The 26,141-nt window shown below is 53.6% G+C and overlaps 2 protein-coding genes across 5 annotated transcripts in view; both read right to left on the bottom strand.

Annotated features, from left to right (window-relative positions):
- On the bottom strand, nucleotides 1-12,766 carry TRIM8 (tripartite motif containing 8). The gene is made up of 6 exons (XM_036898941.2): nucleotides 12,121-12,766; nucleotides 3,458-3,553; nucleotides 2,950-3,183; nucleotides 2,174-2,205; nucleotides 1,928-2,043; nucleotides 1-1,581 (listed from the first exon to the last, which is right to left on the bottom strand). Exons 1-6 carry the CDS (start codon nucleotides 12,688-12,690, stop codon nucleotides 974-976), a joined length of 1,656 nt encoding a protein of 551 aa, XP_036754836.1. The 5' UTR covers nucleotides 12,691-12,766; the 3' UTR covers nucleotides 1-973.
- Nucleotides 12,767-20,891: 8,125 nt separating this feature from the next.
- Nucleotides 20,892-26,141, bottom strand: part of SUFU (SUFU negative regulator of hedgehog signaling) — a 106,730-nt gene continuing 101,480 nt past the window's right edge. For 2 of the 4 annotated variants that reach the window (XM_036898943.2, XM_036898945.2), the window contains exons 12-13: nucleotides 24,325-24,423; nucleotides 20,892-24,181 (exon numbers count right to left, since the gene is read on the bottom strand). In XM_036898943.2, coding sequence (XP_036754838.1) covers nucleotides 24,331-24,423 — 93 coding nt within the window. In that variant the 3' untranslated portion in view covers nucleotides 20,892-24,181; nucleotides 24,325-24,330. The remainder of the gene's footprint in view (nucleotides 24,182-24,324; nucleotides 24,424-26,141) is intronic. The other 2 variants (XM_036898944.2, XM_036898946.2) reach the window with 1 other exon arrangement.

Genomic DNA, 26,141 nt, shown 5'->3' with positions numbered 1-26,141 from the left:
CTGCGCCATTATGTTTATTAGAAGGTTGGATTTCGGTGTGTGCTCTAGACAGATTACAGAATAAATACCTGCGCCTTGAGAACAGGAAGTCCACAATTCATACAAAGTGCTCACTACAGGAAGTTGCTGTGTCAAAATCCAGGCAAGGACCCAAATCGGGGCAGCCCCTCCTTCCCTGCTGACCTCAACAAAGGCTGTGCTATGCTTTTATTTTATTATTTCTTTTATTTCTCTTTATTATTATTAATATTATTATTATTTGCTTTTGCTGTGGTCACTATCATTGGCAAAGTTCCTTTTCCCCTTTCCTGGACATGGGGTTCCTGTCTTTAAGATTCCACTCTGAGGCTGAAGGTGCCAAAAGCTGCTTGAGAAGTGGCCTTTGAACTCTGACCGGGAGGAAGGTGAGAAGGAAGCAGAAATCATTCTTGGTTTAAAAAAAACTAAAAAGACAGAAACAAAAACCAAAGCCCACAATCTACGGTCATTCCTTACTCAGTCAGTGATCAAACTGCCCAAAAGAAAAACAAGAGGAGAAGCAGGCCAGTGAGCACTGGTCCTTCCTTCCAGGGCTGGGTGAGGAGGGTTGGGCCCCCCACCCAAGGCTTCAGGGGAAGCTGAGGCTCCTTCCAGCACCGGAGTGGGAAGGGGGAGGAGTGGAAGGAAGAAGGAGAGACAGAAAGAGAGCTCAGCGCCTTGAGGTAGACGCTTTTCCAACTCAAGGGCCACCCACGGCCCAGCCCAGGCCAGCTCCCACTGTCACCTCCATGTCCAGGAGATTAATAATAATATAAAAAAAAATCAAAAACAAAGCCCAACACAAAACAAAATCCAAAAGGAAAAGACTTGAGGGAATCAAGGAGAAAGGGAAGGAGGACAGAAAGGTAGAAGGGCAGGTCTCTGAATGCATAATTCCCAAGCCACTGGAGGCTGGGGGTGAAAGATTTCCCAGCGCCCCACCGCCCGTGTGGCGTTAGCTCGTCACGTAGTGTTTGGTGGACGGCTGCCCATACACCCTGTAGAAATCCTGGTGGCCAGGCTGCTGGGAGGCGTCGAGCCAGTCTCTGACTGCCAGGCCAGGAAGGGACTGAGGGACGGAAGGTGTGGGTGGGAGTGGGTGTGAGTACTCCTGCGAGGGCACTGTCCAGGGGAAGTGGCCGGAGCGGGGGTAGGGCTGGTGGCCACCATGGTTGGCCACGGAAGAACAGTAACAGTTGTCCACAGAACAGACGAGAATCTTGCGGCCACCATACTGGGGGAGCATGGGCTGCTGGGTGGCAGAGCCATTGGGATACTGTGATGGGGGGAACACAGGACTTGAGTGTACTGGTTGGGCGCCTCCTGGCAGGGCTACCAAGTGCTGCGTGGAGCTGCAGGGCCCCAGGGGCTGCCCTGACTGGCCCTCGCTGCTGGTGGTGCCTGCTGCCCCATACTGGCTGCCCACAGGGCCCGATGACGTCTCTAGGAAACTGGCTTCTGGGAAGGCTGTTGAGTGCTTGCGTTTTTCTGCCCCAGAGCTGCTCACGCCACAAGGGTACAGGGGGACGCTCTGCAGAAAGGGCACCGGTGTGCTGAAGGGGCCTGTGGAGAATTTGGGGCAAAAGTCGCCAAAGTTCCCATCCCAAGGAACCCAGGCCTCCCCAGCCCCTTTGCTATCTAGAGGACCAAGCACATTACATCATGCACCACCTTGGTCCATGCTCACTATTCCATTAGCGCATACACACTGTTATTATTCCCAGTTTAGAGCTGAAAACACTGAAGATCAGGGAGTTCATGAGGCTTTCCCAAAGTTTCAGTCAGTGTGGCAAAGCCAGTGTATGAAGAAAGGGTTACCTGACCAGGCCACGCTGCCTCTCAGAGGGAAAGCTCTGGCATTTAGCCCTGCCCAAAGGGCTCTCTCCCTTCCCAAGGACCCCACCCTCACCTTCAAGCATCTTCCGCAGCTGCTTCTCCTTCTTGGCCACCTCATTCAGGAAGAGCTTGGAGTTCAGGTGGCCGATCTTAGGGGGAGAAAGGGTGCTGCCAGTGCAGGTCTGGGTCCTGAGGGCAGTGGACGGGGCATCTGCTGTGAGGAGGTATCACCAGTGAGCCCGCCCTCCCTCCCTGGGTGGGCTTGGCCCCCCAAGCTCCCCAGATTCATTCCCCTGAGGGCAGGCAGCCATCTGCTCACCTGTCCATTAGGATTTTCACAGACTTGGTGTTCTAGGGGGAGAGAAAAGGGTTAGTCAGTGGGAAAGGCAGCATGGGAGAAGGGAAAACAGAAGCTGGCCTTCCTCCCCTTCCCAGGCAGGGCTGGCCTTCCGATTCTGGCCAGAGGGTGGCAAGGTGGGTGTTTCCTTTTTTAAAAGATAAGAATAGCCAACATTTACGGGACACTTGCTATGTGACAAACAACACGAAGTGTGGTCTCTACATCCATCCTTTATCTACACAACGGCCCTACGAGGAAGGTTCTGCTGGTGTACAATCCTTCACCCAAGACCTTTGGGGCCAGATGTGTTTGGAATTTAGAATTTTTTTGGTTTTAGAAGGGAAATGTAGTGCCTGTACCATACATTACATATCTTCCTCAGTAGGAAGATCAGTACTTCTGCAGCAAAATGTTTGAAAGGCCACAAATTGCCAACATCTGTTCAGGTAAATTTTTGCCGGTAAATGAGTTGCCAGGAATTTTTTTTTCAGTTTTCAGAGATTTTTAAAAATTGGAATTGTGGATAAAGGATAGTAGATCCCTATTATCACCCCATTTTATAGGTGAGAGAGCTAAGGCATAGGGAACATACTTGCTTAGGGTCACAAAGCTCAAAAGAGAGTAGAAGGGTTTTGAATCCATGAAGCCTGGCTCCTGTAAGCCATGCTGATGGGGGAAATTGGTTGGGGAGTATTTCAGATCCCAATTTAGCAATGTCTTCTGGGTCCTACCAGTTGGTCCCAGGCCCAGCCCACCTTCATGAAGCTGACATCCTCTGTTTTGTCAAAGAGCAGCTGCAGAGAGCCCAGCAGCTTCTTGGCCTCCTGCATGCGCTCCCCAAGGTGCAGCGCCTGCGCTGCGTTCTCGCTGCAGAACTTGGCCTGGGCCTTGTCCAGAACCTCCACCGTCTGCCGCAGGTCCTCATCCAGCAGCTGGTGCAGCTTCTCATACTGCAGCCGCACTTCTTCCTTCAGTTGGCTCACCTTCTCCTGTGGGCACAGGGGGCAAGAGTGGGCATGCAGGTAAGTACTGGGGACCTCTCGATGCTGCTCCTGCCTATCTCTCATCCTGGATGGTATCTGGGTCCCCAATCCCCCAGGCTGCCCTGGCACCAGTAGGGGCTCACCACTGAGAGTTCATTGAATGACTGACTGAGGGTTCTGGCACAGAGCCAACCATGCAGTAGTAGCCCAGCAAGGAACTAGCCCAAGGACCTGCACTCAAGCCACCCCTATCCCATCCCCTGGGCTTGGGCTTGGCTACCTCCACAAGGCGCTTGTCTGACTCGAGTTTGTACAGCTGGTCCTCAATGTCCTGCTCTCGCTCTTCCAGCCGGTCCTGCTGCTTCATCAGCATCTTCTGCAGGAACAGTTGGGGCAGGGGCATCAGAGGGGCCTGCAGCTTCACCTCTTACCAAAGATGGGTGAGCACCATGCTTCCATCTAGAGAACAGACTCATCCTATAGCTCCTTTGACCTAGATGACCTGAAATTTCTGCCATCTAACACCTTTTTGCCCCCATGCAATCCCAGAGGCCTGGTGACAGCTGTCTGGCCAGCCTGTTCCCAGGAACAAAAAGCCTGGAATAGCTTCCCACACATATCTAAACCATGAGCTTTCTGAGGGCAGAGTCAGACCAGCCTCTGTTCTAAGAATTTTTCCTGTAGAGACTTATCTAATGATCCCAGTAAAGCTATGAGACAAGTTCTATTATTACCCTCATTTCAGAGAAGAGGAAACCAGAGAGGTTAAATAATCTATCCAAAGTCACACAGCGAGTGAGTGTCAGACTTGGGATACAACCCTAGGTGATCTGGCAGTAGGGTCTGTTCTTATCCAAGTCATGCTGCCTTTCTCTGGGGAGTCCCATCTCAGAGATGCGTACTGTAAGATGCAGAGGGTCAGACAACCTTCCAAAGTCACATAGGCCCTCTGGCCCAGTCCAGAGATCTCACCCTATACTTGCTTAACACTTGTGTGTGTGTGTGTAAGGCAAACTAGCCACCTGCTCTCTGCACTTGAGGCTGCCAGCTAGGCCACTGAAGTCTTCCCTAGCTCCCTCAGCCCCTTAGTTGGACCCAGGTGGAAAGGAAACTGGCTCTTTTAAGACCCAAGGCCAGTCTGGTAGATGGTCCTGGACCAAGCAGCTCTTCTTAGCCCTTAATTTCCTGTCTCCACAATCCCTCTCCTCCCAGCCCTACCCATCCCAGATGCTTCATCCATTCCCATCAACCTCCTCCTCTTCAAGAACCCTCTTGAAGAACCCAAGACATACCTCTTCAAACAGGGTCTCTCCCCCTGCTCAAGAACTCTCAATGATTCCCTTCCTCCAAACACTTTAGCATGGCGTGAAGGCTCTCTTATGACCTGACTCTCCCAGCAGGTAGGCTGGTATCTGTCCTTATTACTATGAACATTTGAACTCCCTGCACTCTGTTGATAGTTTCCTGCAGTCCACAGTGCTCTCTCCCTCTCCTTGTCTAGCCTTCAAGGCCCAGTTTAAGGCCCCACTGCTTTAGGAAACTGTCCATGACCCCTGCTTGGAGTTTGTGCAGGTCTTCTCTACCCTGGCCCTGCAGTGGGGCGGTCATATTCTGCTGTCCCTTGATAGCTGTGCAGTCAAATACAGTAGCCACCAGTCACATGTGGCAGTTTAAGTTAATTAACCAAGTTAAACAATTTCTTCAGTTGTACCACTTTCAGCTTAAGTGCTCAATAGCTATGTGTAGCTAGTCGCCAATGGAAGGGGCACTACAGATACAAAACCTTACCACCATCACAGAAAGATCTGTGTAGGGCTCAGAGTGACTCTCAAGTTTGACTCCACGACCCCCACTTCCACCCACACCCATCTGGCTTCCCAAACCCTCCCTCTTCTTCCCTCCCCCAGTCCATTTTACATATGGGGGAAACCAAGGCCAGCAAGAGAATTCAGCAACCTCATTTTGTGTTGGTGGCTGCTCTAGAAACAAAAACCCAGGACTCTAGGAACAGGAGGTAGGGGGTAAGGCTCTCAGATTCTAAGCTGGGGAAGCCTGGGGCACACCCTTGAACAACTTGCTTTTCAATACCCCAGGAAAGGACTTCCAAGAACCAGCCCCAGAAGACCCTGCCCTGCCCCTAGCACCTTGCCCTTCCAGCAGGTCCCCACCCCAGCCCAATGTGCACAGGGAGCTGCTGCCAGCCTGGGAGTCAGAGCCTGAGAAGCAACATGGCTGGATGGAGGGCAGGAATAGAAGCAGTCATGTATCTTCCCAGCCTGTGAACCTGCCCCTTGGTGTGCGAAGAAGGCAGGCAGTCGCCTGCAGTACCACCCAGATACGTGCACACAACCACACACACACACACACATTGCCTCCCAGACCCTGGGACCACCTCCTGCCCCAGTTGCACACAGCTGCTCATATACTGCAACTCTGCCTGGTGAAGCCTGTGTCTCCTGAAGGCCCCAGACAATCGAGGGAGGCCTGTCATAAAGGTAAGGTGGCCAGGCCACCCCTTCAGGACCATTAGGCTCTTTTACCTCCCCTGTAACAAGTGCCCTCAAATTGTTTGCTGAATGCCTCATATCCACACTCAGGACAGCACCCCCCCACCCCTACCCTGCCCCAGGTACATCTCAGGCCCCAGGCCACTTTGGCATTCCTGGTGCCAGGATGTCCGAAAGCCCAGGACCCCACTGACTCCCACACATCTGTGCACCAGGGTCTCCCTGCCCAACCTCTCATGACCACAGTCATCAGCAGCAGCTTAGGGGTGCATCTGGGGCCGGCCCAGATGAGGGGCAGGGGAGAGGCAGCTCCAGGTAGATTCCCAGCCCAATTTCCCTCAGAGGTTAGGAATGGGGCTGTTCCATTCCCACCCTCCAGACCAGTGGGAGGTTCCTCTGGCTTCCTGAAACCCCCTCAGGGAGTTCATAACTGACCCCTCAGGGAAGAGCCAAGGGCTCCTGTCCAGTCCTGGGGTGTGAGGCTCAACCCCTTCCCTCTTCCAGGCTTTCCCCAGAGCCCTTCCTGGCAACACTTTCACCCTGGTACTCTGCGGTCTCTTCCCTTAGCTTCATGGTCCAAGTACTGGCTCCTACCTGCCCAGAGCCCTCTGGGGTGGGAGCCCAGCCCAGGCTTAGCAAAGGCAGTGGCCACACTCCCTAGCAGGTGGCTGGGTTTCATTTCCCTGTCCCCAGCTCAGAGGCCCCTGGGCTCTTGTCTCTGCTCAGGGCTCAGGGAGGGGGCAGGAATGGGAAGGACACTGGCTAGGGGTTGCAGCCAGGGAGGTCTGGGAGGAGGGCCCATGCTAGCCAGCTCACCCTTGCAGTGACTGCCTTCTCTTGGGGCCAGGTGATTTTAATTCTGCCACAGACAACACCTGGGGGAATCACGGGGTTGGAGGGCACTGGGAAACTGGGGAGAAGAGAAATATATCCACTTGCTGTCCCTTCATTACCACTCATCTCAGTTTTACCAAATGACCGAATCAGGTCGCTGAGAAGCTGAAGATGGAGAGCAGAGAAAGGAAGGCCTGGATCCCTCCCCACTACCAGCAGCCTCCTTTCCATCCCAACCCTGAGGGAATTGTTGAGCACTGAGGCCCCATTTCCCATCTTGGATAAACCCACAGCTGAGAGATAGGAACAATTTCCCAGCTTGATTAAGAGCAAGAGCTCTCAATGTGGTTGGGGGTGGGGGGCACTCTACAAGCTGCTCCCAGCTGACAGTGGGTCACCTGGACTGTGGCACACCTCAAGTGTATAGGAGCCAAGTGGTAGAGTGGAGTGGGGAAGCATAGTCTGGACTACCAGCACTTGAGGGCCCAGGCCTCCAGCAGGAAGAGAGGCAATGTGAGGCCCAGCCCCACTCAGCAGCCCCTGGCCCAGGTGGGACCTGCCCACTCTTATCCTTGTCCCTGTCCCTTAGGACCTAAGGCCTCCCATGGTCACGTACGGACCTGTGAAGGAATCAAGAAGTCCTGGGGGCACCCATTCCCATCCCTCCAAGGCCCCAGAACATCCTGATTCTCATACCTGTTGCCCAGTGTTCTAGACTCTGTCTTGAGTTACTCCCTGATTCCCCTGCCAACCTGGAGAAGGGGGCAATCATAAGACCCTTACATTCCTGACCTGGGAAAGCCTGGCACTTTCGATGCCAAACTGGACCAGGCAGACAGGTGAGGCCGTGGAGACTCTAGGCTGAATAAAAGTTAATAAATAATAATAATAATATAAAACCCTAAAGTTAACCTTGGAGAGAAGCAAGGTCAGGAGAGAACAGAGCCCCAGGGGCTGGGCAAGGCAGGCCGAGGTTTTCAAACAGGGCCAGGGCTGGGTCCAGCAGTCTCTGCAGTGGGCAGTTCCGGGGCAGAAGAGGGAGCTGGGCTGCTGACTCACCTCTTCCTGCTCAGGCCCCTGCCCAGATGACTCTCATGCCAGCTCCAGCTCTGGCTGCACCCCCTGCTCAGAGCTACCCCATCCTAATCTTCTCCCCAACTGCCATGCCTACCCCCCTACTTTCCCACGTAAGCCCTGCCCCAGGAGTATGTTAGCATCCTCTCTCTCTGGACCATAACACTCTCCCCTCGTCTCAGAGCAGCTTCTGCCTGCCCTAGAGTCCCCTTTCCATGTCTCAGTCCCTGCCTTGGGCTACCCTGTGGACCTCCAGGCTAGGGCAACCACAGACCCAAAGAGAAGAGGCTACAGGGCAGCAGCCTGGGCAAGCAGAGAGGCAGCACCTCGGAGGCAAGGCCCGGCAGACCCCAGAGAGGGTTTCCCAGCTGCACAGTGGAATTAGCTTTTGCCATGCAGAGAGCAGCACTCTGGGGCAGCAGAACAAAGAGGCGAGAGAGAAAGCCCCCCTTTGTCTGGGTTTGAATGCCAAGCCAACCAGGAAGGAAGGCTTTTCCAGAGCTGAGGCCAGCCAAGTCTGCCTGCTCAGTCCGGGGCAGGGGCCCAAGCTGGGGACCCCTTCCTATGCCCACCCAGACTGCCCTTAACATAGCATTCCAGGATAGATCCATCAGAATTTACCTCCAACACCTGTCACAGGCAAAAAGCGTTTCCTTAAGGTGAATCCCATCTTCCCCTACCCTTCCCAACACCCCACCAGGTGAGAAAGTCCCACAAGATTCAAACCAACTGCCGTCTGGGCAGGCAGGCCCACACTAGTGCCATCACACTGACAGTCACGCATGCACACTCAGCTTCAACCTGCTGGTACACAGTGAGCAGGGCATGCAGACACCCTCCCCTCTCTCACAAACACAAGTGCACACGTCTTCCTGACCCTGCAGCCACACACGGGACAACTACAAAATTAAGTCAGCCTCTCACATTGTACCTTCTCAGAGATACACATGAAATACAAAAAAATTAGTCACATGTAAGATATACAACCAGACATGCTGGTTACACACACGCGCACACACACCTACAGACAGACGTGGAGGCACAGCCACCCAGGGCTTCAGGAGGCAGAGCAAGCAATAGGGTGTGCATGACAGGCGTCTGGCTGTGTCAGCAGGATCCCAGGGTGGAGGTGGGGGGCTGGGCCTCTGCCTGACGCTCCTCTCTGCCTGGGGCTCGGGGAGGAAGTTCCAGCCAGCACCCCCTCTGGGCAGACTCAGTAAGAATGGTGTAGGAAGGGGCGGCTACATGACCCTCACATCTCACATGCTCAAGGCAGAGATCAGGCCTAAGACCTAAGGAGTACCAGCAGGGGAAGCAAAGCAGTGAGGTCTGTGCTGCCTGGGTCAGGCTGGGCTGCAGCCCCAGCACAGCTGGGTAGAGCAGCCTTCACTCCCACAGCCCACCTGGAGACAGACACCTGGAATGAAGATCGAGGACCCCCGCCAGGGTCCCAGTGCAACCCCTCCAACCAGGGGCAATGTGAACAGGGTAACCTCACCCCCACCACTGCCAACCCCAAACTGGCCCAAGCATTGGGATCCTCTTCCCCAGAGAACATCTCTTTTCAACTCTAAACCTCCAAGAGTGCAAGGCACAGGGTCCTGCAACATTTCCAGCCCTGACCTGGGTCCTAGGAATGAGAGAGAGGCGCAGCTCTGACCTGAAAACACACACACACCTGCATAGCCCCTCACACATAACCAGGCCTTATCCTTGGGTCTTCCTTCCATGTTGAGGGAGATCATGAGATAGGGGTGCTCCCAGATTATACCAGTCCCTTGTTGCTCAGATGAACCCCTAAACCTGGGGGTCTATAAGAGGATTTGACCACCTAGGTCTCTCTGCCTGTGTTGAGTATGCCAGTGGGGGCCACCAGGGAGAAGTTGGTCAGGGTTTCCTATTTCTGGCCAATAGGGCATTTCAGCAGCCTGCCCACCTACCCCACCACCACTCCCGCCTACCACCGGAACACAGAAGAGGAAGCACAAAAAGCCAAGCTATATTTTAAGGCATGTGTCAGGTCTCCAGGCTTCTGCTCTATATCCAGGAGAATTCTGTTGCCCTCATCCACAGCACCAGCAGAGGTCCTTTAAGACAGGCTCCCCGGACAAGTGAAAAGAGGCCCTGAAAATGCTCCTCCCCCTGGCTGGCCTCCAAAGAATGGAGAACTCAATGGGTTCTTCCATTCAGGGTCCCTAGGGTTCACCCTTTCCTCCAGGGTGGAGCCTCCTTTCCCCCACATTCAATAAGTGGTGCTGGACTATTGCAGGGTTTCCAACTCCAGTGCCCTAGGGCACCAGAGAGAATCTGAGAGCCTGGGATGGGGGAAGCTTGAGGGGGATGAGACTCAGGCTGTGGGGCACAGATGCTGAGTGCACAGAATTGCACATCTGGCCCTGATGCATCCCCACTACTTCTGAGCCTGCACTCACCAGGAACAGGAATGAACACACACACACACACAGAGCTGCTGACACAGTTCAGCACCTGCTTTGATCCAGTTTCTTTCTTGTGCTGAAGGGATCAGGGATCCACTGGTGGGAACCCCAGGGTATACTCTGCATGCATGGGCCACCCATCCCTCTTCCTCTAACTATACAGGTGTATTTGAGGGCAAAGCAGACAGTCTCAGAGACACTGGCAAACACAGATGCACATCTAAAGATACTCTCCTATTACCAAGTCAGGCACAATTGTTTTCTCCCCCACCCAAATGAAAGACACCTCTAGCACTCAGAGCAAAACTGTGGATGCAGGCACACATTCGCACATCACCCTGGCTGCTGCCCCCTCCTCTGTTCCCTTCAGCTGCATCTCCAGCTTTCCTCTCTAACTTTCCACTGCCAATCCCAAGAAGGAGAATTGGACAGCGGCGCTCCTTTCTCCTGCCTCTGCACTTTTCCAGCTGTCTCCACCAGACCTTCCGCCTTTATTAATAGCAGCAGCTTCCCAATACTGGGGAAAGGCTGGGCTCCACCTGCCCCAAGTGGGATTGCGGGAGGACACCAGGGGCTCATTCCTTCCCATAGGCCTCTGCCTTTTCCAATTATTGTAGAGGGGAGGCGGAATGGCTCCTCTCTCCATCCCCCATACTTCCTTTAAGAAGCTAGAGGGTCGTACTGGCACAAAAACCCAGCGCTAGACCAACCAATTGGAAACTAATTATATAGTAAATTTTATTTGTTATCCCTGCCCCTGCTCTCCTGCCTTTTGTTAGTTGTATGTGTATGTTTTTTAATTGCTAAACAGTGACTCATTCTGACTGGTCTCCCCACAGGAAACAGCCTCTGTGTATACCCATCCCCTGCTCAGAGCTTCCTCATACCCAAGCTCCCCACTGGCCTCAACTAGCCTCCAGGGCCCCCACCCAAAAACACTCCCAGTCCTACCAAAGGCCAACGTCAGCCCCATGGTATCACATCAGGCCCCAAGCTGGAGCTTCTGAGATAGCTCAGACAGTCTCAGGCCAATCCCTTCCTTCTAGCATGACTCAACCCCAAAAGCCAGGGGACCAGGGTGGGACCTAGGAGGAGTCCCCCTCCACTGAAGGGGATGGAAGTATTGCCTCAGTCCAGTTCCAAAGCCAGGCCCAGAGGCCTAAAGGGGGAAGGCGGTTTTGACATTGGCCGCTGCTGCAGGGTGTATACAATGGGAGGGGATGCGGTTCTGTAATCACCCGGCCCGCCGGCAGCCCAGGGGAGCCAGCTGCCTGAAACCAGATTGCAAGGCGGCTCAACCTTAAACCCACAGGATTCTTTTTCCGTCTTCCACTTCCCCTCCCCAAATGTGGGAGGGTGGTGATAGCAGGCTAGGCTGGGAGAAAAGGGTTCAGGGTGATGAAGACACATACTTTAAGGTTTGTTTGTTCATGCAGACACATGCAACACTCCCACATACAGAGGGCAGCGATTCTCACAGATGGAGAGTGCGCTATCGGAAATAATCCAAATGGCTGAGACACTGTCCCATGATGCCACTGGCTGTCCAGGCCTTGTCCAGATAGATACCCGGAGTTCTGTTCTCCCTCCGGAAGCTCCCCGTCACCCCCCCAATGTGTTTCCAATAGGGCTTGAAGCTAACATGGCTGCTTTTGTTTACTTCCTCATTGGTATGCCAGCATCATGGATCATGTCAGCCACAGCAGCCGCACCAGGACACTCATTACATAAACAGCAGCTGGAGAAGCAGGACCTGGGTCACTGCCTTGGTGACTTCCTGTAGGGCCTACAGAAACAAGGCTGGAGCGGGAGCTGCTTGCAAAACATTAAAACAACACCCAAAATCTAGCCCTGATAGCCCCACACCTCAATTCTATAAATGACCCACAAGATAGACCCTATGAGCACAGGTGCGGCAACATATCAAGTAGCGATGGGAAACCTTTCTTCCCAAAACCTTGCCTCCAAACTTTCGGAGTAGAAGAGTTTGCTACGGGGCAACTGGTCTCATGTCACAAGAGTCGGCCTGTGCGGATGGGTGGTCCCCAGGCGATCGGGAGTGTGTATGTATGTGTGTATAGGGTACTTGCCCGGATCTCATTCCTCCGGATCTCCACGTCGCACACCGAGTGTCCCTGATGCGCACCGCTGTAGTAGCAGCAGTACTGGCACACAGCCACCTGCTCGGCCTCGCAGTGGTACAGGCGGTAGGCGTTGTGCTGCGGGCAGCTCCAGGCCCGCACGTCGTCCGCCTCCACCAGGAGGTGCCCGCGGGCGGTGGAGGGCTGCTGCAGGTGCGTCTGCACGTGGGACTGGCAGCAGGGCGCCTCGCAGCGCAGGCAGACCTTCTGCGCGGGCAGCGGGGGGCCGCGGCGGCAGAACACGCAATGCAGCGCCGCCGCCGGCTTCTCCACGTGCAGGGCGTTGAACTTCTCCACGATGTTGGTGAGCTTCAGGTTCTTCTCCAGGCCCGGCTTCTGGTTGTAGGCCTGGTTGCACTCCGGGCAGCGCACCAGGCCGCTGTCCTTGGCCCACGCCTCGCCAATGCAGCCCCGACAGAAGTTGTGTTTACACGGCAGTTGCACCGGCTCCACGAAGACATGCAGGCAAATGGGGCAGATGAGCTCCTCCTCGAAGCAGTTCTTCCAATTCTCCGCCATGGCGGCTGCGGGTAGGGGGCCCAGAAAGGTCTCCCCAACTCCGCAACCCTGGGGGTCTGTCCGGTGCCGCTGTAGGCCCACCAAGCCCCGAGCTCCGGCCGACAGTCGCTCAGTCACCAGCGCCTTCCGCGCGCCCGCCCCCCAGAGGAGGGAGCCTCGGTCCTCACGCCGCGCGCGCAGCCGGCTGCGTCTCCTCCTCCACCCGAGCGCTTAGCGGGAGGCGGCGGACTGCGCCAGGGCCACGGCCGGGGCACCAGCCCTGGAGGGGAGCGCCGGGGTCCAAATTCCATAAAAGAGGCCGGTTCCCCGTCCGCGCGGCTAGGGCAGCGGCGGCCTGAGGCCTGCTCTCGGCCCCACGGCTGACATTGGGGGGCGCCCCACGGAGAACAGAGGCCGGGAGCCGCACACTTCCTCTAGCGACGACGGCGGCGGCGGCAATGGTGGATTCCTCCCGGCTCACCCGCGCCTCGTCCGGGGTCCGTGAGGCAGGCGAACCTAGTGCGGCCGCGCCGCTGTTTGCTAGATCCGCACCGGGCAGCCGAGGCGGGCCAGCGGTCCCTGGGCAGTGGCGCGGACGCCCCCCGGCTGGCCGGCCGTCTGCGGGTGCGGGCTGCGGGGCGCGGGCGGGCCGACTCTGGGGCGCTGCGTGCGCGCAGGGGCAGTCATTCAGATGAAATTCCAGTCCGCGTCCAGAGACACCAGCCCGCCTCTGCCTTCCTCCTCCCTTCACAAATAGAAACGGAAGGGGGAGGGAGAGAAGTGGGAAAAAAAAAAAAAAAGCCAACCAGAAAGGGAGGGAGGAGAAGCCCCGGCGGTGCTCCGGCTTGACCCCCTCGTCGCTACTTCTGCACTCCCCGGAGGCCCGGCGCTCGGCGCCCCCGCCGCGGAGAGACCCCGCTCTCCGTCTCCGCGCTGGGCGGGCGCCTCGGCTCTGCCGAGGAAAACAAGGATTGATCAAACTAGAAAGGAATTTTTCTCAACTGCTAATGAACAGGAGGCTCGGCTCCCGGCCCTCCCCTCCCCCCGCCCCAGTCCTCCCCCTACGCCACCCCGGCCCCCCTCCCCCCCACTTTCTTTTCTTCTCGGCCTCTGCTCCGGCCTGGAAGTCTCGGGGCTGCGGTCGGAGCCAGCCTGCGGCGGTGGGGCCGGGCCGAGCCAGCCGGGCCGGGCTGCCTCCCTCAGCGCCCAGCCATCTTGGGCTCCTGGCCGCCGCTGCGCTCGGGGTCCGGGCGCGCTCGCTCGAGGGTGCTCAGCGTTTTCTCTCTCACAATCTTTTTTTTTTTCCTGGTGGGATTTTTTTTTTTCCTTAAGGGGAGGGCTGCTGGCCTCCCTCAAATTAGGAGAGAGAGATGGGAGAAAATGCCAAGTCCTGATTTCTCTCCACCTCTGCTCCTCCCACCCCGGTCCTTCCCCGAAAAAAAAAAAAATTAGAATTGGAAGAAGTCGGCAGAAAGGCGAGTGCCTGCGGCCCCCGGCTGCTGCCCAGGCGACGCGTCCAGGGCGGGCCCGCGCCAGTCGCTTCTTCTGTGCGTCCGTTCGTCCGCCCGCAGGTTCTCAACTGAGGGGAGGGCACTCCGGACAGGGTCTCCGCAGCGGCTGTCGCCTCAGAGCTTTATCCTCAGATCAAAAAAAAAAGAGAGGAAGAAAAAAAACCCAACACTTATCACAGCCACCTTCAGCCATCTTGCGTGTGTATTATTATTTCAGGAATAATCCGTTTAATAAAAATAGCTGTGTCTCAAGCCCCCTCCCTCGCATCCTAGGTTCCCCGCCCTCCTTTAATAATCTCGGTAATAAAAACGATCTGCGGGCTGGGCAGCTCTTTTCCTGCCTCAGCTCGCTCAGGCTCCGACTGTCCCTCCCCCAGGAAAGGGGCGCGTGGCGGAGGTGGGGGGGCGGCGGCTGGCGTCCCTGCTGCCCGCCGGTCGGACCCTCAGCCTCTGCTGGGGGGGAAGGACGCCCGCGTCCCTACCGCGCTGTTGCGAGGGCGGGGGAGGGCCCCGGCTCGCGGGAGCAACTGGAGGGGCGCACAGGGGTCCCCTATCTTTCCGCCACCGCCCGGCCTGGGAGTCTCGGCGGGCAGCAGGGGACTCGGAGTAGAGTGCAGCCGGCAGAGCGAGGACGCGGGAGGGCAAGGGGCTACTGTGAGCGGGACTCTAGAGCTAGGACGGAGAAAGGTGGAGGGTGGTGTCCCTACATCGAGGCCGGTCCCGCTACTCGCGAAAGGGGCGGAGAGCCGGGGAAGAGACGCGAGGGGAAAGTGGCAGCCCAACGGCGCTTCCTTTAATCAGCACCCGCTGGTTCTGCCCACCCGGCACTGAATAAACTGATGGGAGAGGGCAGTGGGGGAGGGCGGGGCGTATTGTGCGGAAGTGCTGTTATAGCCTGTGTGGCTCCCGGCTCCTCCCCGTTTCCCTGTCTCTAGTTGGGGCTGTTCGGGAGGGTGCTCCTGCTATTGGTTCCCAAACTGAGGGCGGGGAAACGCTAGAGCCTCACGTGACTTGCACTACTTTGGTATATTGAACGCTGGGGTGGGGGGGTGTCCGCGCTTCTTAAAAGGGCAATGATACCTTGGCGTAGTGGGACCACCTTTTCCTAAGCCTCTTCATACCTAGCTTTTTACCTGAGAGGAAGAGGATGGTTTGTTAGTCCGCTCATCTGTCAGATGGAACTGAGCCGGGAGTTGCAAAGGTTCGCTGTGGGGCAATTTCCCGAAGTCCTTAATTCTTTCCCCCAGAGTTCTGACGCTTAACTGTCAAGCAAAATTCGTATTATCCCTCTTCTATTACTGAGGAAACAGAGGCCTAAAGAACTGAAGTCATCTACTGGAGGTCAATCGGTCTGTTAAGAAATATTTAACAAAAGCCTTTATGTGCCAGGCATTTTTCTAGGCCTGGGGATTCCCTGGGGAACATATACAAAAACTTTTAAAAAATTAAATGTGTAGGATAATTTCTGTGATATTAAGGGGCTCACACAGGACTCTCCGAAAAAGTGACATCTGAGCTGAGACCTGAATGTTACACTAAGAGTCAGACAAGTGACAACCTGGGGAAGAGTGTTTTGATTAGTAAGAAAAACAAATGCAAAAGCAGATTAGGCAGTTCCAGGCCCCAAAGAAGGCCTTGTGGTGAAGGAGGAAAAAACAAAGGAGCCAGAACACACAGGACCTTGCAGGTAATTAATAGTAAGGAGTTTGGGCTTGAAGCTGGTTGTGAGAAACTGTCAGATTTCGGATGTATTTTGGAAGTAGAGCCAACAGGACTAAATGTGGATTAAATATGAGGTGGAGAGGAATCAACACAATAATAGTAATAGGGTAGGAATGGGATCAAGATGTGCTTATTACTGTATATAGTATATCCTCTGAGCTTTCAAAACATTCTTACCATACACACAGACACACACACACATTTTTTAATCCTCCTACCCCCAAAAGTTTTTAAATGATTCCTAGAATTTGGGCCTCAGCAAGAGGCTGGATGGTGGTGCCACTTACCAAGGAGAGAATTTAGGAGGATAAAATTGGGTGGGGAGGTTTTCAGTAGTTCTAAGTTAAGTTTGAGTTAGTACAGATATCCCAGTGGAAATGTTGAGGAGACAATTGTGTATACAGATTCAGGGGGAAGGTTTGTGTTGGAGATTATGGATTTCAGAATTATTAGCAATTATATATGGTAGATCTGAGATTCAAATCAAATTCAGTGTGACCCATAGGTCCCTGATTCGTCCATAAAACTGGAGGGCTTTTCTGCTCCAGGACGTCCATCTACCTTATTCCTGGTTGGGGTTGGGGGAGGGGAACCAATGTGGGTTCTTCAAAAACAGAGCCTGTCTCTTTAGCGATTTGCATCCCCTCACGGGAGGACTAATGCTGAATGAGTAAATAAATGAATGGGTGAATGTATGTCTGAATGAACAAACAAAGAGAACTTGGCTTCCAAGCCCTAAACCTCAATTCCATGCTCTAAAGACAGTGCAAAGAAACAAGCTCTAGTTTGGAGCTGTGGGAGGGTCCTTCTATGGCCACCTCACCAATTACCTCCAGGATAATCTAAAGGATTCCTCTCGTTTTCGCCTTTCTGGATAGCTCTCCTTGACTTGTAAGACACCATAGTCTTCTGGTTTTATCTTCCTAACCACAGACTTCTCCAGTTTCCATCCATTAAGTGTCAGCAGAGTCCTGTCCTCTACCCTTTTCTCTTTCTAATCTATACTTGCTCCCTGGGGCATCTACTTTATTCCTAAAGCTTTATTATGGCCTATATACTGATGTTCCCCAATCCACATCTCCAGATGAGATCCTCACCCTCCTGGTTGTAGATCCATGTAGCCCACTATGCTCTCCACCCAAATGTCCCATGGACATCTTGAATTCAATGTATTGGAAACTAAACTCTTCATCTTCACATCCCAGCCTGTTCCCCCTCACTGTGCCCCTTGTCTCAATCAGTGGACCTGTCAGCCACTTAGTTACCAAGTCAAGGATCAAGGAAGCAACCTTGACATCTCCATTGCTTACCTCCCTTATTCATTCAGTCAGTCATCAGGTCTTATAGTTCCTTCTCTTAAGTCTCTCTCGGATCATCCACTTGTACACTAGTTGCTCACTTGACATCTTCATTTGGAGGTACAATGACCATCTCAAACTCAACATGTCCAAAACTGTACTAATTTCTGCTCCCCCCAAACCTGTTTCCACTGCAGTCGTCTGCTTCTCTGTGAACATCCCACAGCCAATCCTTCAGCAAATTTTGACTACTTCTTAACATCTCTATTACTTCCCCATAATCTCTAGCCTGGATTATTTCAGTAGGTCCTAACTGGTTACTCTGCTTCTGCCCTTACCTTCTGGAGTCAATTTTCAACAGAGTAGCCAGAGTAACTTTTTAAAGATGTAAGTCAGATTGTGTCCCTTTTCTGCTCAAAAATCTTCCAATGGCTTCCCACTTCAACTAGAATAAAAGTCAAAGTTTTATAATTGCCTGCAAACTCCGACACAATCTGGCTTCTGTGTAAGTAATCTATTATTTCCCTTCTCTCATTCTGCTCCAGCCACACTGGCATCACCTGTTATTCCTCTTGGTATGTCTCTGCTATTCCCCACCTCTGCCCATGATCTTTGCAATTGCTCTTCACTTTGCCTGGACCATCTTTCCCTCAGATATCCCTTTTACACACTTCTATCAATGAAATCTATTGTTTAAATGTCAGTTATGCAGCGAGGCCTTCCCTGACCTCTGTATTTTAAAATGCACCCCTCCCCCAGCCCTATCTCTCATCTGCTTTTTCTCCATAGCACATATCTCCCCATACTACATAGTCTACTTTTAAAAAGTATTATTTACCTCCCATCACTAAAATTTTTGAAAGGAAGGATTTCCTTTAATGCTGTATCTCTGGTGCCTAAAATGAGAGCTAGCACATACTAGGTGCTTAACAGGTATTTGTTCAATCAATTCTCTCCATCCCTACTGCTCCTACTCTAGGCAATTTTAACTCTACAGTTCCCAAGAAGAGTTGGGGGCTTTAGACCTTGTTCTGTCTTCCTGGAGAGGTTTTGAAAATAAAGGCCCCTCTTTTCTTGCCCTTCATTATTAAGCATCCTTCAGGCTTTGACTTAGATGGACTTCTTGTAGGAGGCCTTCTTTATTCTCCAGATTGGGTTGGACACCTTTTCTGTGTGGGTCCATACCCTAGCATAGTCTTAGTAAAGGGTTAATGCTAACTGAGCAGTTACTATGTGCCAGGCATCACGTGTGTATTATCTGGTAACAATCCTTGCAAAATCTCTATGAAGCAAGTATCTACTTGCAGATGAAGAAACTGAGGCACAGGTTAGTAAATCTGTCTAAAGTCACACTGATAGTTAAGTTGTGGAGCTGGGGTAGGGCAGAAAGCAGCTGTCTGCCTTCCTCTTTACGGCCCTTCCTTGTCATTGTTTCCTTGTTCGTTTTCTCCCACAGAACTATGGGCTCCTTAAGGCCTGGCCTGTGCCCAGTCTCCCAGCACATAGCAGAGTGCCGGGTGTTGTTTTTTGAAAGCACAAGTGAATGAACATATTTTCTAGTTCTTACCGTTCCCACAGTGTTATTGTAGAGATTCAGCAAATGCACAGCCGGCCTTCCTCTGTCTGGTAAAGGTTGTGACCCAGAAGCCACATTCTTCCTCCCTTCAGTGCTCTCAGATGGGGTGTGGGGTGGCAGTGGGTGAAATTGGGAAAAACAAAGGAACCCTCTGCCCTCAGGTCTTTGGCCCCAATAAGGCCCCTACTCCCACCACAAGCCCATTAGAAGTGCCCTGAGAGCTATACTCACACAAACCAGGGACACCCACCCAGCAGGTATCTTGTACCTCCCCCCACCCAGCCCTTCACTCTCTCCCAAAGATTTCCTGGCACCAAGGAGGAAAGGAGGGGACTGGGTCAGTCACACTGTGTCCCCATGGAAGGGGCCTGCGATGGCTGCCCCTCACGGATCACATCCTCACCTGTCCCTGCAGTTTTGGGACTCATCTCCCTTCTGCTCAGGAGCTCTCCCTTCATCACTCTCTTCACCCTTGGCCTCCCCCCTCCTCCATCTGCAGCTTGCAGCTGCCTCGCTGCCTGGCAGGATGGACTGAGTCACTTTCAGCTTGCATTCTTCTTCTGGTCTGGCCAGTTTGGCAAACCTTCAGGCTCCCTAGTTCCATAGCTCCTCCTGTGGAGCCTGTGGGCCCCCCTCCCCAGGGTCCCTGACACACCATCCTCCATTCTCATGGGGCAGACCAGACACCTGGAGGAATGCACAGGCCCTTTGGAGAAGACATTAAAGATCACATGGCAGATTTCTCCCCTCCCTAAATCTAGGGATGGGGTCTCCACTATAGGCCCAGGAGCCCTTCTCTTCCCAGAAACAACCCCAGCCTAGTCCAGAACCACCTAAACACAGGATCTTACTACTCTACTCTCTGGGGCAGAACTTTACTCTGACCCTGAGCCCTTCTAGACTGGTCAGATGAGGAGGATTAGATAAGCACTCCACCCCCAATCCCCAAGGAGAAAAGAGAAGGGGAAGAGGTGTGGCCTGGGCCACCCTGTGGTTGTCAGCTTGGCTCCAGAGCCTCCCAGCTCCCTTTCTGTGACTGCCAGAGGGGCTGAGGGCTCCAGACAGGACCTGCCCCACTGCTGCAGGGGCAGCCACAGTTCAGTAGGAGGTCACAGGGAAGGAGGAGTACTAACTTCTGCATGGGAAAGTTTCCCCAAAATCAGCTGGTTTTCATAAAGGACAAGGAGGGGAGCTAAGAGTTCCTCCATAGGAGCTGACACCTCCTGCCTGTCCCCTCCCTCTTGCGATGTTCCTCCGACTTCTGCCACCAGCCCCAGCAGAAACCCCTGGGCACTACAGCTCCATCCTGAGGACCAGGTTAAAAGGTAATGCTATTCCCTACAGCAGACAACCAGGCCTAGCAACAAGGGAAAGAATTTGAGGCCCAGAGCAGTCCTGCAGGTCCTGGGGACCCTATCTGGATACAGTCCCCCTTTTGCCTGTCTCTAAGGTACCAGGATGTTGCCTTCTGCCCCAGGGGCATTGGAGAGACATACCAGATCCTGCAGAGGCAGGAGCTGGGCAATCCAGGGGAGGAAGACTCCCTACCTCCTCACCCAGACCAGGCCCAGAGGAGTTGATAGGAAGGGTAGGCTGGCTTCTTTGTCACCCAGTGGGTGTGACAGTTCTGAGGCTCTCCCTCCATCCTGCCTTCAGGCCCTGGGTTATGAGATTGAATTTAGATGTCTGGTGAGGGATTGGCCTTTGTTGGAAGGGGGCACAAGGACTCCAAAACTGGAGGTGAGGAAGGCCTACCTTCTCAAAGAAAGGGAGTTTTTGAAGAGAGGAGGGTAGAAGAGGAATTAAGTGGCATGGAGGGTCTTTACCCTCCCTCTCATTTCCCTAAGACCATGTTTCATGCTCCTATTCCCTTGACCTTAGAGGAATTCAAGACCAGTGAAAGAGAGTCTGTCCCTGCAAAGTAATTTCTGCATGACTGAAGAGTAACCAGCAGCACGATCCTGCTCCTTGGTGCACCTTCCACGCAATTTTTGGGGCCTTTCCCCATCCTGTCTTCTTCTAAGTGGCTGAGTTCAACCCACCCCCTTTGCAAGGGCCCCAGGCTTTCCGCTCCTCTAATCCAGGCAGCCAGAAAGGAGCACAAGACCCAGGCACTTCTGCAAATATGTTTAATGCACTTAGATTATACAGAGGAAGAGGGGGCAAGAAGGAAATGACATCTAAGTGAGTCACCCAAAAATTCTTACAAAAGTCCCAGGCTAGCTACAGCCCCCAGGAACCGAGTCACCATTGACATTAGAAACTAATATAAAATTTTTACGAAAGTCTGCTCATTGCAGCATTCATGTACTTGTACAAAAGGCAAGCTCTCTCTACAGGGCTCCTGATTTGTAACAGGGACCCAGGTACCTCACCTGTCATGGAAGACCTGGAAGCCAGAGAGGAAAGACAACCAGATTAAAAAATACAGTTAAGGGAATTCCCTACTGGTCTGCCCCATAGGGGCACTGACCTTCAGGTTTTTTTCCCTGCTTTCAATTCAATCTCAAAACCCAGTCCCAAGACCCTGTGTTTATTTTTAAAAACACTCTAGCCCTTTAGACTTTCTCCAGGATTGCTTAGTCGCTGCCCTGAAGTCTTGCCTTTGGAAGAGGAGGAGAAGAGCAGGAAGAGGCACCAGCTCCCTGGTCAGACCTGAGACCGTGCCTGAGCCTCTCCAGTCCCGCAGAGTGGCAGCTGGATCTGTGGTCCTCTTGCAGCCCGCAGTGGACTGGAGAAGCCACAGGAGTCGGCCTTATGTAGCAGGCACACAGCATGGGGGAGCCCCTTCCTCTCAGAAACTTCCTTCTAAAAGTGACCTAGAGGGAGGGGGTAGGACTGGGCAAGCCTCAGGGAAGCCTCTGGAACAGGCAGATTTAGGGATGGAGGCTTCTTACCTGTCCATCTCACTGCCACAACTCCCAAAGAGCTGCAGGAAGGAAAAGAAGGGGTACATTTAGTGAGCAACCACTATATGTGAGGTGCGCTGTACTGGGCATGCTACAGTCAGCCTCACGTGGTCCTCAATGAGGGTCCTTCTCACCAGCCAAAAGCTCATTGGAGAGCCTCCTCCTCAAGAAACCTCCTGAAGGCACCACCACCCAAGAGAAGGTCTGGAGAGAGATGGTAGGCACTCTGCCACTCCCCCAGAGCCAGTGAATTGTAGGGAAAGGAGATGGAGGCCTGGCCCCAGCTGGACCTTGGAGGTTCCTGACATGGTGGGGCAAGAAGGGGCCACTGGCTTCATGGGCTGATCATCTCAGAGCTCACCTGCTTCCTTCCTGCCTCTCATACTGATGACAAAGCTTAGCTCAGAAAATACCCTTTCTTGCCCCACCCAAACCAGACAGGTGGAGGCAGGTCCCCAGAAAGTAAGAATTTATGGAGGGGCAGGTCAGGGTGGCAGAAAGGAGGCAAGCTGATGGCACCTCTCTGGCCACCAAACATCAGAAGACAAGAACTTCAGAGGATGCTATGGTAGGCAAAGGTCAGGAAATGCCCTTTTGGATAAGTCCTCAGAGCAGAAGGCACAGCTGCTGCTGACATCAGGTCGAGAGAAGCTTCCATCTTTGCTGGTGGGGGCCTGGAGCTTATCTCCTTACATTCCTTGTATGATCCACCCTGAAGCTCTGTGTGTAATGGAGTTAACCAGGTAGCCCTGGCGATGTGTGCAGAGAAGAGGCCAGGCCCTAATTGCCCCTTGTAGGTCGAAATTCTGCTCCCTGGAGAGCCCAGCTGCTGCCCTCATGATCCTTGAGGGCAGATCTTTGGCTGGACCTCTCATCACATGGGCCCCTGTGGCACTGGGGTGGTGTCCATATGTGTCGTGGGTGCAGACAGGGGCACTGCGTGGTCCTGTGAGGTCGCTGACAGACAAAAGGACTTTGCTTTGAAAAGGCCTGAAGGGGGATCTTGAAACAGCAGTCCCTAGAGTCAGGGGTGAGGGGGTATGAAAGAGGCTTGTTGATTGCAGGTCAGAAGAGGGAGATAAACCTATAGGAACCCTAAAACCATGGGCCAAAGATAGGTTGCTTCTGGGAGGAAAACCATGAGATCCATATTTGGGGCAAGGGACTAAGACCAGCAAGAGACCAAGATGCAGGAATGGAGACAGGGCAAGGAATGGACACGAAAGATGAGAAATGGAAGGACACAGGGAGGACGGGAGGGCAGCAGAGTGCAGCGTTTGCAAATCAAAGTGAAAACATGTTGATAAATTGATTTTTCCATTTTTAATAAGCCAGAGTCTTGCAGCCTGGAGGCTGGGAGGCTCAAGGGATAAGGAAATGGGACAGGAGTGGTCAAAGAGCTGGAGACCCAGGCCCCAAGTGGCAGGGTTGGGATGGTCTGTTGAGGTGCTGGGCCTCGCTCGCTCTCTCAGTCAAGCCTGGTTGGGTAGAAAAGGCCTGAAAGATGAGGCTGGGGCCACCAAGTCTCTGAGACCCTGAAGGTCATTGAGCTTTGTCAAGGCCAGTGCCCCTGGGACCAGTGGCACCCCTTCCTGGCCCCAGCTAAACTGGGCTCAAGGCTGCCTGATGGAGTGTCTCAGCTCTCACCCTGCCCTAGGCTCCACTAGCCCAAGCTGAGAAGCAAAGCCTCTCTGAAGCTGGCTCCTCAGGGCCCTGGGCTGGCAGGTGAACACTAGCTCCTTCTCTGGCAGCGGTTCAGGGGGAGATGGCCCCAGGCCCCTGTCTGAGAGAATGAGAAAGTTCATCTGGGGATAAAGTTCTGTTTAAAAAACATTATATACATGACTTCTGGACATTTTTGAAGACAATAAAATACCATCCGGTTTCTACAAAATAAAATAAGGAGGAAGAAAATCAAACATGATTGGAAGAATTATTCTGTGGTCAGGGAAGCTTGACTACTGGGAAAGGCTTTCCAGAGTTGAGCTGGCAGTGCGCCCACATGGCCACTCCACCTCCCTCCTGCGGGGCTGCCTGGCGATGAGTTAGGTAGGAATGAGGCCTGTCTCCACCTAGGGGCACATCAAAGGTCCAGAGTCAAATCTCAAACCAGAACCTGTGGTGGCAGCAGGAGAGGAAGGTTTGCATTTGTCCACTCATGGCCCAGCGAGACCTGGTCCTGGGCCCATGGGCTTGGTCAGCTGAGGGGTGAGGCCGCTGAACTGCCGGTGAGGTGGGGGCCTGTGGCCTCCACACAGTATCCCACTGGGCTGCAGGTGTGGTGGCTGTGTGGTCATCCTCACGCTTGTCCTTTTATTTGTGGGAATCTCTTTAACGCGTTGTTACACTGGAAGTCATCGGGGAGCAGCTGGGCTCTCCCTTGGCCCCTGCAGGGCCCAGCCCAGGCTAGTGCAGTGGACTGTCAAACACCACATCAGGTAGGATGGAGACTTTCAGCTTCTTTTCAGGCCAGCTGTACTCTTTGGGAAGTTTGAACTGTGGAGGGAGCAAGCATAGAGTCAGAGTGCACACAGTTAGCAGAACCCTTTGCTTTCTTCCCTGATTCCCTGGAGAGATATCAGGACCCTCACCCAGGCCCTGTCCCTCAGGTGCTGGAGGCAAGACAGGCCACTGGTTACCTGGCTTCAATCGCAAATGCTAGACCCGGGTGGGTGGCTGGAGTCAAGTTGCTGGAGTTCGGTGACCCCTTCTTTCCCCTTGTACCGCCAATAATTAACCTGGGTTGGAGGAGGCATGTTTTCTAACTTTCATCACTGTGCTGACCTCCCTCCAGCTCACTTCCTTGGTCTGCCTCTGGCCACAAGCATGTAAGGAATCTGCTCCCTGAGGCCCTGGGGCTGGTGGACAGGGTGGAGGGGTAGAGGGAGGGTGCAGATGCTACAGGGAAGTGGCTTGAGGTCTGGAACTCTGTGGTCCTGTCCCTGCCATGGCTTCTCTTTCAAAGGCTGGTGCAGAAGGACCCTGGAACCTGCCCTCTGTGGCCTCTGCTAAAGGATCCAAAGGGAAGGAGGCCCTAGCTTGGTCTCAGTAAGAGCTGTGGAGGAGTGTGGCTGGAAGTGATTTCTTGGGCCTGTGTATCTGCGGGAGGTGCAAACCCCCATCCTGCTCCCCTCTGTTCATTCTTATCTGCTTCCCAGTGTTACCAGCCTGAGCATGATCCCAGTGGTGGCCAAGGAAAGCCTAGGGTCTTCTTACCCTACCCTGGGAATCACTGATTTGTCTAGTTTTGTTTTTTGAGCTTCTGGTAGGGGTAGGGGGAAGAGGCTGACATATCTTATTCCCTTTGTATTCTAGTCAGCTGGTGCTTATAGATGCTCACTGACTTGGAAACAGGTTCTGCTTTTTATGGCTTCCACTGTCCATGGGCTAGGCAAGAAGTCAGGCCAGGCTGGAAAGTAAGGAAGAACGGGATTGCAGCCTGCCTAGAGCTGGGGCTGGAAGCAGACAGGTCTGACACTTCCTGTCTAGCCCCCTCTTCCTCCCTCTGATGGGGAACTGTCCAAGCTAGGACCAAAGTGGAGAATGGGGCAGGGTGTGGGGATAGCCTCTGGACAGGAAAGAAAAAAAAAGAAAAAAAAAAGTCATTTTTAGTGACCTACTTTCCTAAGCAGTCCCTGGCTCCTGTCCCTCCCCTGCCTGGACTACCCCCTCCCACCTCTTCAACACCCAAGCTCAAAGCAGCAGTCTGGCACAGTGCCACCCTAGTGCGACATGGCCCCTCCGGAAGTGCTCTGGGCAGCTGGCTCTAGTCTGATTGACTGGAAGCCAGGCTTCAGGGCCTAGTGACTTGTGGGGGTTGATTGGCTGGCACAGACTGGGTGCTTTGGTGACTTCTGAATATATAAATCAGTTAATTTCTCAAGCCACATCCCAGTAGATAGAGAAGACACTATCCTATTGGGGCTGACTTGGGCTCTGATTTGTTCATGTCCACCTGGAGACCAGGACAGGACAGTCCTGCCTGTGTACTCTCCTCCACCCCAAAGACATTGGGGCTCACCATGTCCTTGCCCTGGGATCCCTGGCTGCTGGAAGCTCCAGCTCTGGGTGAAAGCTCGCTCCTGCCTTGCCTCCCTTTGGCTTGAAAGCCTGGCCCCTGGGAGGTGAAGGAGCTCTCCCACAAATATATTCTGGGCACAAAGGGCAAAGGAAGTGTCTGTCTCTGCCACAGGCAGGAAACAGCCTAGAAGAACTCAGCTTTCTAATGTTCCATTAAGCTACCAGGCATTGAGGCCAGGAAGGCTCAGATCCCACTGGGGTGCTGCTTAGTAGGAGGCTGGGCAAGGAAGGGACTTTCCAGGATGAGGTAAGTCCCTGCAAATGAGGATGCCAGGAACAAGGAAGAAAAACAAAGGAGATTGTGGGCTACATTCCTGTACTCCAGCAGAGTAGCTAGGGAAGGCACAAGCTCCCACCTGGCCTGCCAGCTCCACTG

Source organism: Manis pentadactyla, chromosome 8 (assembly GCF_030020395.1).
Source record: "Manis pentadactyla isolate mManPen7 chromosome 8, mManPen7.hap1, whole genome shotgun sequence".
Taxonomy (NCBI): domain Eukaryota; kingdom Metazoa; phylum Chordata; class Mammalia; order Pholidota; family Manidae; genus Manis; species Manis pentadactyla.
Note: the sequence above shows the minus strand (reverse complement) of the source record. Positions and strands in the feature narration are given on the sequence as shown.